This window comes from Peromyscus eremicus, chromosome 2, assembly GCF_949786415.1.
Source record: "Peromyscus eremicus chromosome 2, PerEre_H2_v1, whole genome shotgun sequence".
NCBI lineage: Eukaryota > Metazoa > Chordata > Mammalia > Rodentia > Cricetidae > Peromyscus > Peromyscus eremicus.
The window spans coordinates 156,876,275-156,888,331 of record NC_081417.1 but is presented as its reverse complement, the minus strand read 5'-3'; the positions used below and the strand labels follow the sequence as shown (position 1 = coordinate 156,888,331).

The 12,057-nt window shown below is 53.4% G+C and overlaps 1 protein-coding gene across 1 annotated transcript in view; it reads right to left on the bottom strand.

Annotated features, from left to right (window-relative positions):
• Positions 1-9,325: 9,325 nt before the first annotated feature.
• The window catches only part of C2H1orf127 (chromosome 2 C1orf127 homolog), a 33,742-nt gene continuing 31,010 nt past the window's right edge, over positions 9,326-12,057 (bottom strand). Inside the window, exons 11-12 of the mRNA XM_059256281.1 lie at positions 11,636-11,826; positions 9,326-11,172 (exon numbers count right to left, since the gene is read on the bottom strand). Of these exons, the coding sequence (XP_059112264.1) occupies positions 10,048-11,172; positions 11,636-11,826 (1,316 nt within the window). The 3' untranslated portion in view covers positions 9,326-10,047. The remainder of the gene's footprint in view (positions 11,173-11,635; positions 11,827-12,057) is intronic.

The window sequence follows — 12,057 nt, the reverse complement described above, 5'->3', positions numbered from 1 at the left end:
GGAGATGAAAGCGGGGCCCACATGGCCCGCCTTTGATTCTCTCCTCCTGGGCCCCAAGCAGCTGTAGCAGGGCCAGCGCCCAGCCCTCCACTGCCCTAGGGGACAGAAGGGGCCCCTGGCCCAGGGCAATTCTCCCCTGGGTGGCTGGGGGATAAGTGGACAGACTCACTCAAGAGAAACTGAGGAGGCAGCAGGTGTGACACTCAGAACTGTAGCATAACACCCCTGGGAACAGCTCTTCAGACTGTGATGGAGCAACCACTCCTGGGAAGAAACACAAGAGGAGTGTGGGGCCATTGGTGTCACCCACCCTGGATAAGCCTCCGCACTTCAGTAACTGTGTATGCCTGTGTGCATGCCTGTAGAGGCCGGAGGTCAACAGAACTCTCCAGCTTACTTTTCAAGACACCATCGCTCCCTGAACCTGAACTTACTGATTTGGCTAGGCTGGCAAGGTGCGGGTGGCCTGCTGTCTGAACCGCTTCAGCTCTGGGGTTCCAGGCACTCTGCCACACACGGCTTTTTCCCGTGGGTTTTGGGAGGTCAGGTCCCCATGCTTGTTCAACAGACCGTCTACTGACCGAGCCCTAGTAAATCTTTCTGAGGGATTACCATGTATCAGGCACTGCTCTAGATTCCCCTCTTGTGAGTGACACAGAACAGAAGAAATGTGTCACATCGCAAGTGTGTGGCCATGTCACCCACCACCGTTACCACTATTTCTTCAGAATCTGCTGACCACTGCTGACCTTTGAGGAAAGGGAGCCAGCTCTGGGAAAAACACTCACATCCAAGCCCTCACCAGGGAGGTGAGGAGCAGTGAGGGACCACTGGCTGCTGAAGGGGTAACTCAGAGAAGGGACATTGTGTCTAGGGCTCTAGGGCATAAGCAGTTGGAGATCATGGAATGCCCACAAAACTTTGGGGCCAGCGAAGGTGAAAGCATGCGCTTTGTTAGGAACACAGTCTCTGCAGTCCATGACACCCACGCCCCCCCTTCACCTCCCGTAGTATAGGCCAACCACCCCAAGCCAGACGCCCGTCCAAATATCCTGCTTCTGTTCCCACACTCTTCAGGACATGGGGCAAGAGGCCTCTTACCTAGCTCTTCTCCGCCCAGCTCTTGCTGCCTGTTGCAGAGAAGGCAGGACCCACGGCAAAGCCAAGGCTGGGGACAGAAACGAAATGGCTCACAACAAGGGTCCCCGGCTCCCAAAGAACCAGGAGCTGACACTCGCTCGCTCTTGCCTTGCTGTCTCTACCCAGTGCTGTGGTTCTCATGTCACTAACGGGCAGACCAGGCTCCAAGCCCTGAGACCCTGGAACTCACCCACAGTAACACTCCTAGGAGGAAGCATGGCCAGGATCCACTGACCCAAAGTCAGTTCTTTCCACCTAATTCGCTGCGGGAAGTTTGGGCCTTTTCCTTGCCGTACTCACAGCAAAGCCAGGCAACTCTTGGGACACCTGAAGGCCCCCAGACCAGGCCTGCAGGAAGAAGAGCAGTAGCCTTGCGGACAGACATCAGGTGGAGACCACACCAACGCCATGACATCCCCCACCCACCCCAGAAACTTTGTCTCTACCGTGGCAACCCCACAGGACTTCATACACCCCAGGATTACTTCAGATGGAGCCCCAAAACAAAATCATATTGCGCGGTCCTCGAATGTTGCAACGTCAAAGGGCTGAACACACCGAGTGTCTACACTACCATCATCAGGCTGCAGAGACGGCTCAGAGGGTGAAGGGGCTGGCCACCAAGTCCAATGTCCTGACTCCCTGGGTCCCACATGGTGGAAGGCAAGACCTGACTCCTGCAAGCTGTCCTCTGGCTTCCGTGCCATGGCACACACATGCTCCCCTCCCTGAAATAAATAAGTGTAATTTTTTAATTGAATTTTTAAAAATTGTCTTCTTTTCTGCGGAGGGGGACATATTTGGACTGATTTCCCTGAAACACTCATGGCAATGGTATGCTTTTAGCCTTTTCTTTTCATTTAAAAGTTACGTGTGTGTGTGTGTGTGTGTGTGTGTGTGTGTGTGTGAGAGAGAGAGAGAGAGAGAGAGAGAGAGAGAGAGAGAGAGAGAGAGAGAGAGAGAGAGAGAACTGACATATCAAACTGACCATTTCCTGGCTATTTCTGCTTAGGTTGTGGCTATGTAAGGAGAAAATGCTAAGTAAATAACAGCACAGAATGCTGGTGGGTAAGGCCCACAGTGTGAAGGCATGCAAAGATCAGTGTCCTGCCCAAATGAAGCACCTGATGGGAAGGGTGCTGGGACCCTGGCACTACTGACCATGGTGAAAACCAGACCCAGATAAGCGTGAGCTTGTGAGAGACCAGAGGACGTTGTTCGCACCACGCAGGCCACCATCCACATCCATCCAGGACCCTATCCACAACCATCCAGCCCCCATCCGCATCCATTCAAGCCCTCATCCGCATCCATCCAGGCTCCGTGTTGGGGAGCCTGGAGGCCACATTGCTGCCTCTCCTCCCTGGGCTGCGTGGCCCCGCAGCTGGCTGGGGTAGAGCACACATGTTTTGACTGAAACCCTCTCCCCCCACCTCTTGAACACGCCAACATTAAAGGGAGTGTAGCTTTGTAAAACTGAAACTATAAAACGCTTCTGAAACCCAGCCCGGGGGATTAAAGAAACCACATGAAAAGGGACTAGGGCCGACCTGGACGCTGACTTCCTGTTCAGAAGTTCGCTCAACATGTGCCTCCCACCCGGGCTGGTGGTGTGGATAAGGAGGACGAGGAAGGAGGATGGTCAGGACCAGCGGGGGCATCCAGGAGCTTCGAGTAGTCCAAAGAATTGCTAAAGCGCTTGCCTTGGTGACCTCAGCAGGGTCCTTCCAGGCCTCTGACCTCCAGAAAGGTAGACACTGACTTTGGCTTTGGGGCCCTGCCCTGTAGTAACAGACAGCCCAGGAGTCATCCTGTGATCATCTACCCAACTTCTGCCAGGCTCCTCTGCTGTCTCACTAAGGTATCCACGGGCCTGGATAGTTGGCTGTGCAGGAAGTCCCTGGAGCTTCTCCTGGCTCATCCTCCTGTCCAGCCATGATGAGCCTCTCTGCCAGGGGCTACAGAGGTGGCTCATTGAATAAAGTGTTCCCCATGCAACCGTGAGGACCTGAATTAGATCACCAGACCCACGTAAAAAAGCTGAGTGTGTGGGTTGAAGAGATGGTACAGTGGTTAAGGGCACTGGTTACTCTTTCAGAGGACCTAGGTTCAATCCCCAGTAACCACAGTTGGTGCCTCGTAGCTGCTTGTAATGATCCAGCATGTCTGATGCCTCTGGTCTCCACAGACACCTACATTCATGTACACATGTGTGCATATGCACACCCACACAATCTCCGACACACACACACACACACACACACACACACACACACACACACACAATCTCCACTAGCCACAGGAGCTGACTGCATATTCAAATACCATCTCTGCTACTTCTCAACTGTGGGTCCACTCCAAGACTCTGAAACACTTACCCTACAGTGCTACTTAGCGGAAAGTGGTCAGCTAAATGCCAGGTGTGTGGTAAGAGGTCTATAGAGGCAGATGCTCACCACTGCTTCTCATGTCATTGGGCAGGGCAGGGTTAGAACAGTCCTGTTAGGATGCCAGGACCAGCTGGCACAGGCAGAGCCCTGGGCTGGAAAGGGGAGAAAGGATGGCCCACACTCCGGCCTCACAAGCCTGAGGTTTGGTTTCTGCCTTGCTCTGTGGTCCCTCTCTGAGCCCAGGGTGTTTGGTCTTGAAAAAGGTGGGCAATGACAAGCCGCTCAGAGGTCTCCCCAGGCTCCAAGGTTCCAGTTTGGGGCTAGAAAACCAAGAAGGCTCTGGTCTGCCTCCACCATAGATCTTGCTCTGGAGACCACAGAGGGCCTGCGAGACTGCTGGTCTTGAGGCCGCACACACCCTGAATACACTCCCGATGGACACACACTCACACCCTCTACACCCCCCCACACACACATACATGCAGACACCTCACACGACACACACCACAGGCCACTCGGCAGCCACTCCCAGCCCCCAGCTTCACTAGAGCCCTCCCTCTGTTACATAAACTCCCCGTGCCCTCCAGTGTCCCCCGCAATCACTTACCTAATATTAGGATATTAAAAAATATGGCAAGATTTTAAGAGACTTATTAAAATGCAATTAGCAGCATGTACAACCTAAGCAGGGAGATTATTTTTAAAAATGACTTGATTGTGCGGAATACCACGCACCTTCTTGAGGCCGTAAACCTGCCAATCACACACGCTCTCAAATGAGGAGTTTTCCTTGCTTTCTCTTTGTCCTTCAGGATTCTCTCATACTTCCAGTGACTCTGAAGGTGGTGACCCCCAACCCACAGAATCGGCCCATTTAGACATTTACACTAAGACCATCTGAGAGACCCCATGGGAAGAAAATCAAGGGGTTAGTCAAGCCCAAAGCAAAACCTGTAGAAGCTGAAGAAGCCAGCCAGAGGGTGGGCAAGAGATGGAACGCTCCTACCCTCACCACTCTTGCTTAGATGAGGGCACGTACGAGGCTCTGGCTAATGGGAAACTGTTCTTTGATATGAGAAAATTGAAGACAGAAAGGCTGGAATGAGGAGGAAGACTTCCTAAGGGGAGAGTTACTGCTGACCTCTTCTGAGGGTTACACCCCAGAGGCCCTCCCCATGCCCAAACCCCCCTCCCCCTGCAGCAGCCACAGGTCAAGCTGGAACAGTGTGTTATGCTGCCCCCTGCTGACTGCTCTCCACATTGCAGCTCTGCTCTTAAGACGGGGAGACTAAGCTGCAGGCTCTCTTCCTGGGTCCCATGTCAATCATTCTCCCATAGGTCGGACCATGAGGACCCCTCAAGATCACTTCCATGTCTTGAATCTGCAGGAAAACATTAACTGGAGTTGTGAGGACTTCTGCCAGACCACGGCCTCCCATGCCGCCCCGCCCTAGCTTAAGGAGTTTATCAAATGTGCTTGCTACTTCCTGGCATTAGGCTCCCCCTGGCACTTTTATTCCAGCCATAAAAAGGCTATTTCATTGAGAAATAAAGTCCCATCTCCCTGACGTGTAACTCCTTTCAGAGCTCTTACTCAACTGCCAGGCAAAATTTATGCTTCCTGGATGCTCTCTCTGGTGATTGCAACTGGAAATTGGGCAGAAAGCTGGAAGGCAGGTCTCCTTTCTGGCCAATGGATGACGCGTGCTTGTTTCTTTGGTCTGAGTAATCCTGAGGACCCAAGGTGTGCTGGAAGGATTCCCTGCTTCAGAATAAGAAGACCCTGGTAGAAGAGCCCTTGAGTTGCTGTGTGACCTTGGGCAAGGCCATTAGTCTCAGTTTCCTCATCCGTGAAATGGGAAGAAGCGTTTCTTCCTTCCTCAGGGGTGGTTCTGCATGTAGTGGGCAGAGGGAGGTGGCAAGGTGGCAAGTCTATGGAAACAGAATGTCGCCTTTATTCTGGAGGCAGAGGAGTTTCTCTATCTATCTATCTATCTATCTATCTATCTATCTATCTCTATCTCGCTCTCCCCCATCTCCTCCCTCCCTCTGAAGTAGTTGTTTTCATGTGAGCCCCTTTAGAATACCAACTGCTAGAGGGCACTGACTGAAGTTCTTCATCTGTCATCTGGGGTGTGGCCTGATTTATTCCCTTCTGCAGTGGCCGCACTGGACAGTGGAAACTGAGCTATATTCCCAGTTCAAGAATTTGCATGTCTAAGCTGAGCACGGTGGGGCATGGCTGTAGTCTATCTCATCAACTGGGAGGTGGAAACAGGTGGATCAAGAGTTCAAGGGTAGCCTCAGCTACACAGTGGGTTCAAGAGCATGACACCCTGTCTCAAAAACAATTAGTAATCTGTGTTTCTAGTATTTTCCAAGGAATGCTGGTGTTGCTGGCTGGGGACCTCACTGTGAGAACCAGTTCTGAAGGCCATGGCGCTGGGGTGTGGGGTGATTCACCCTAGGTCTCAGAAGAGGGGAGAGGAGAGAGGACTGAGATGTAGTTCAGTTGGCAGAGTTCTTGTCTAGCATTCAGAAAGCCTTGGATTCCATGTCCAGTCTTCCATGACATAAGGCAAGGTGGCTCGTGCCTGTAATCCCAGAACTCCGGAGCAGAGGCAGGAGGATCATGGGTTCAAGGTCATCCTGAGTTCCACAGTGAGTTTTGAGACTGCCTTTGGATGTCTGTCAAAGAATAAGCAAAGGGGAGTAGCTACGGAGAAGAGGAGAGGTGGCCTGTGGCTGGGTACATGAGAACAACCCTCTGACCCTGCTGTCATCCTGCCTGGCCTCCCCGGGTGCCTGTAGCAGCACACACACACACACACTCACACACACACACACACACACACACGCACACACACTCCGGCACACCAAACCCACACCTGAAAGGAGCAAGGGCGAGGCGAGGCCTGGGCTGGCCTTCGTTTCTACCGACAGATGACCAGCCTTATCCTCGGTCAGAGGTTCCAGCCATCCTACGTGGACACTCCACACTGAATCCAGGATCAGCAAGCGAACTGACTGACTCGAGGTCACACCAGTCCTGGGCGGGACCAGTCTGGTCCCCTGACAGCCAGAAGAAAGCTCTCCCCACCACACACAGCCTCTCTGGTTACTGAGTAATTTGGAGTTGATAACTACAGCTCCAGTTTAAGTAAGATTCAAATACCCAGCAGAGACTCGCAGCCAACCCTAAAAGGGTGTGCTGTGACAGGAAGCCATCACAGGAAGCATCAAAAATCTGAGAGCTCAGGGCCACGGGCTTGGTGCTCACAGAGGCGAACCCAGCCATGTCCTGGCCCTGTGTTAACTACTCCACAGAACAGACAGGAAAGAAATACAATGTATGCATACTGGCTGTGGTCTCTGCAAAGTCACTGGGGAGAAAATGAGAACCCAAGGCACCCGTGATGTCTAATCACATCGAGTAGCCTAGGCTGGCCAAGACCCCCACCCCCAACCCCAGCACAACCACCCCTTCCAAGATGTCACGGCACATAGATGTGTCAGGCATAAACAGATGCCTGCAAGACCTGGGAGGTCTCAGTCAGAAATTAGATGTCCTCAAGGCAGGGGCAATGCTCACAAACATGCCTGCCCTCGCCCCAGCATTGGTCATGGGTACCATTCTGGCCGTGGAACATCAAGAGTTGGGGGGTCACAGAGCTGGTGTTGTCACATCTTAAAAGAGAACAGGAGTCCTGCACAGAACCCCGAGCACTTTCTAATTAAAGAAGACTGTCTCACTTTTGAGAGGATGAGGAGAGTGAGGTGAGGGGGCAGAAAAGTCTGCCTACGGTTTGTTCCGGCTGGAAATAGCACCCAGAGCCGAGTCCAGTTCATGCCTAGGCTCTTCCTGCCTTGTGAATTGCTGAACCACTTACAGTGATTTGCTTTTATTATTTAGACATAGTCTCATATATCACAAGCTGGTCTCCAATGTGCCATGCAGCTTAGAATGGCCTTGAACATCCATCCACCTCTGGATTGCTGGGATTCCAGGTGTGTGTCACCATGCCTAGTTTATACACTGCTGGAGACCGAACCCGGGGCCTCGAGCTAGGTGAGGACTCTACCTACTGAGCTACATCCTCACCCTGAGCCGGACAACCCCATTAACTCCATTCCCTTCATCTGGTGTCCGAGGCTGCAGATGGGAGAATACACAGAGGACTTGGGAAAGAGTGTCGAGTCACATAACTTCAGGGTGTGCTCGTGCCCCAGTCCGTGATGTCCCCAAGCGAGGCGGCCTTGAAGTGGAAAAGAGGAAGAGTGAATGGTGGCAGAAACAGAGACAGACACAAAATGACTCCCAGGAGCAACACTCTAGCAAGGATGAAGATCCACAATGGAAGGCATGCCCTGTCTCCCAGCAGCCCCATCTCATGAATCATTAGAACATGAGTGGTACATGATCCAGAAGGGTCCTCTTTCCTTCTGGTAGGGCAAGCAAGTCCTGAACCAGCCCCTGTTCTCCATGCTCCTGGCTGCTGCTCTTGTCCCTCTGACCAACCACTTAGCGATGGCCACCTTTGTAAGACATCCACCTAAGGCCACTTGTCTCCTAAAGGTCCAGCCTTATTAGATGCCCACCGAGGTCACAGTGAAACTCTGTCTCCTTCTAGGCGTTCAAGCCCTACAGGTCCCCTACCTTCCATACCATCCTGCTTAAACACCTTCTTCAATGACCTTTCTGTCCCTCCAGACTACCCAGTGCCCTTGCAGTTTCTGTCACTCAGCCTAGATGACCTCACCCAACTACTTCTTTTTCCAGTGGGAGGGATTGTTTGTGCTTATCATTTTTGAGACAGGGTCTCATTTTGTAGCCCCTGCTGGCCTCAGCATCCTGAGCACTGGGATCACAGGCCTGTGCCACCGTCCCTAGCGCCTGGCTTCCTTGGCTCTGAGTTTGCCTCTGACCTTCTCCTTGGTGAGTTCTGACGATCTTACTCAAAGCAACACCACCCCACGCCCGCCCGCCCGCCGTTTGCTTGGTTCTCTTCTGAGCGCTGAGAAACATCTGAAATTGCCCTGTGTGGTTATTACACCTCCAGCCCTAGAATGCACACAGAGAGACGGCATGCGGGGACTTTCCTCTGTCTGGAGGGGCTCCTTGCAGCTAGAATGGTCCCTGCTACACAGGAGTGGCTCCATAGACATCTGTCAAGGGACGGAGTCTTGAACACACACGGTGGGAGGGGGGCGCACTGTCTGCAGAATGACCTTGAGCCCAAGGCATCAGGCTGGGCTCTGACCACTGGCCTCACTAGCATCTGAAGGTCTGCCGTTGTGGGATCCCCGGCTCCCCTGAGTTGACATAGACCCGGGAGAAGCCAAGACCGCCCAGTGCTATGTCCAGGATGTGGGACCCGGGCTGCCTTCTCTTGGCTCCCTCCTCTAGGTGTCAGGCTTGCCTTGGCATGGGGGCCACCATCTGTGGGCAGCAGTTACCCACAGGGGATGCTCCTGGTTGGGGGCAGGGAAGGGGGCTGGCCTTGGAGTCATGGTTCGAATTCAAGAAGGGAAATCATCCGAGCTTTTAAAAAATTAAATGGAGTCAGTAATTTGATTTCAGAGAGAAGCTGAAAACCTTGTAATGGCAGGGCCAGCTCAATTCCGTGGCGAAAAGGAAAAGCCTTAAATGGGGCTATTAAGCTTTTGCCTGGGATGGATCTGCCCGGAGAAAGAGGAAGGAGGGGGGCACACAGGGGGAGAAATCATCTTCGAGGTAGGGACCGTTTATCAGCCAAGACAACCCTGATTATTTATTTATTTATTTAGTTCGCGTTCTGGGCGGGCACTGCCGCTGGCCTCCTCTTCTTGGCTGCATTTCAAATCCCACTTCCAGCCACAGGTCGGCCTGGAGGGGGTGAGGCACTGCCCTCTCAGGGAAGCACCGAATGGGGTTCCGGCCCAGGCCACAGCTGGGCTTCTGGGCCACTGAGTTTGGGAGCTCCGGGTCACTGCAGGTCAATGGGTCTGTCCAAGCCAGAAGGGTACCAGCTGCTGCCATAGAAACCACAGGATGTGATCACAGAAAGCAAGGCAGCGACACTCCATCCTCCCTCCCTGGGGATCCCAGCATGCTTGCTCGGGGCTCGGGGCTCAAGGCTTTATGTGATCCTTGTTCACCCCCTTCAGTGACCCCACTGGGGAGGACCTAGTATCATTTCCACTCAGTTGATGGGGAAACTGAGGATCAGAAAGGCTAGTGTCCTGCTAAGGTCACAGAGCTAGAGTGGAGACCCTGGGACCAGAGTCCTAGGCATGGGTGGGCCTGGCTACAAGGCCTGCACATTGCCCGGATTTAATAGTGAGATGTAAAACACAGCTGGGCCAGCTCAGGGAGGCCAAGGGCCCTTGTCCTGTCACAGAGCTCTTCTTGAAGGGAAGTGTGAGCATACCAAACCATGTCCTCCCTTTCCTTTGCTCCTCCCCTCCCTGGACACTCCTATGACTCACCCCTGAAGCTTCTAAGAAAGGGACCTCTCAAAGCACCCCTCCACATGTGCTAAAGCTCAGGAATCTGATGACTCTCAGGGGTGGGGGCTAGCCTGGCCTCCATCGACTCTTGACCATTGGAGAGGGGGGTCCCAGGCTCACCAGAGTGGGGCAATATGGTTTCTGTAGGAGCCAGAAGGCTTTGGGTGTGTTGAGGCAGGAGGCTGGTTGTGTGTCCAGCCCACAGCTCATGCCAGCCCTCAGGCCATATAGGTGCTGACTCAAGCTGTAGGGTCCTGTCTGTACCTCCTTCAGAAGGGGTTGCAGGCTTCTCAGAGGTGGAAGCCAGAAGGTCCCTGGCAAGTGATGTCTGGGGAACTGCTAGGCCCACCCTGTGCCTCCCAGAGAACTCTGGACTTGGGGTCACCAGATGGTCACTGGCATCTGGCTGCCTCCCTCTTGGGCTGGTGAATGTGACATCAGTCCCCGGCAAGGTGATGAGTCCCAGCCCTTCCATGCCCTGACTTGGTTCTGAGGTTGACAGGTCCAGGTACCCTTTGGCCCCCTCTCCAGAGGGATCACGGTCATTCTGCAGTGGCCCCTCAGCCTTGATTATCGGTAGTATCTCCTGAGGCCTTCTGGAAGCATGGTGGAAAATCAAACCCTCTTCAGCCAGGCTGCTCATGAAGGGCCTTGTCAATGGTGGGAACTCCTCACTGATGTGGGCAGGCTCTCTCCGGGTGGGATCCACGGACTCTGTTGATTTCACAGTCTCTCTTGACAATTTGCCCAGTGGGAAGGGACTTCCTGATGGCTGGGCAGGGTCCTGCTCAGCCATCATAGCTCTTGGAACTTCGGTTAGGGGAACAGATGGTTCAGAATCCAGGAGCATTTGGGGCCTATCAGATCGCCAAGAAGGCCACAGAGGAGAGGGGACTTCTGAAGGCGAATGTGTGGTCATGGAAGTGTGAGACAGGAAGACCCATTGTGAGGGTCTGGGGGCAGCCTGGGAAGCTTCCGTGTGCTCTAAGGAGAGTGTCGCTGGAGTCTGGGGATGTGGAATTAAGTCTGCTTTCTTTGGAGGAGTCTGAAGACCATGATGCTCTTGCACTGTATCGGGGGAAAGGGAAGCAGTGGAGACCCAGCCTCCTCCCTCAGGCCTAGGTGTTTGCGTGAACGGTGCCGCTTGTTCCAGCTGCAGAGAGAGGAAAAGCATCAGAAATGAAAGCATACGGCCCTAGCCACCCTGTGAACCTCAGCCCAGAGAAGGATATGGGGCCAGTGGCCTCAGGCTGGGCTTCTAGGCCTGCCCTCAGGACCTTCACCTTCAGACTGTGGGAGCGTGCCTCAGTTTTCCACCCCCTTGTGAATACAGCTGCTGTCTCTCTGCTCCTTCAATCACATCTGAGACACAAAGGGGGAGAGCCAGGCAGGACAGATGAAAGGGTTCTGCCCTTAGGGGGACGCGCTCTAGGTCCCCACTTGCCCTAAGACACAATATGAATTTGAGGAAGAAATGTGACTGGGGGAGGGGCCTCAAAGTGTGGCCGTCCTTGAATGAAGGTGTTGAAAGAAAGGGCTTAGGCCCAGCTGAGGCCATCACTGCCTCATGGGGACCAGACCCTTGGGTAGGGAACAGCACACGGCTGTGAATTTGCCTTAGTGGTTTCTTTAGCGGGCTGGTGCACAAAATGCTGAAGGCGCTCATCCAGGGCAGCCATTCGTGGGCTCTGGAACTGGGGAGAGGCTGCAGATGACACTTCTGCTGAAGGGGTCTCCCATCCAGGGGACAGGGTGGGTAGAGCAGTCCCTGGTGCGGCTGTTGAGACAAGCGATTCTTCTCTTGAACCTTCCAAAATGGAAAGCAGAAGTCAGCCTTTGCCCTCAGGAAGTAAAATCTTCCTGACATCTGCCATAAAGGCCATGAGCACCATCCCCTTCCCCACAGAACGGAAGCCTGGTGGTCAGTGCCCAGAACTGAGTTAGGAGCTGTCCTCATGGCTGAATCTCACAGACCTTTAACATTAAATCGCATATGCTTGAAATACAGCTGAGTTGGTAGAATGCTTGCCTCAGTATG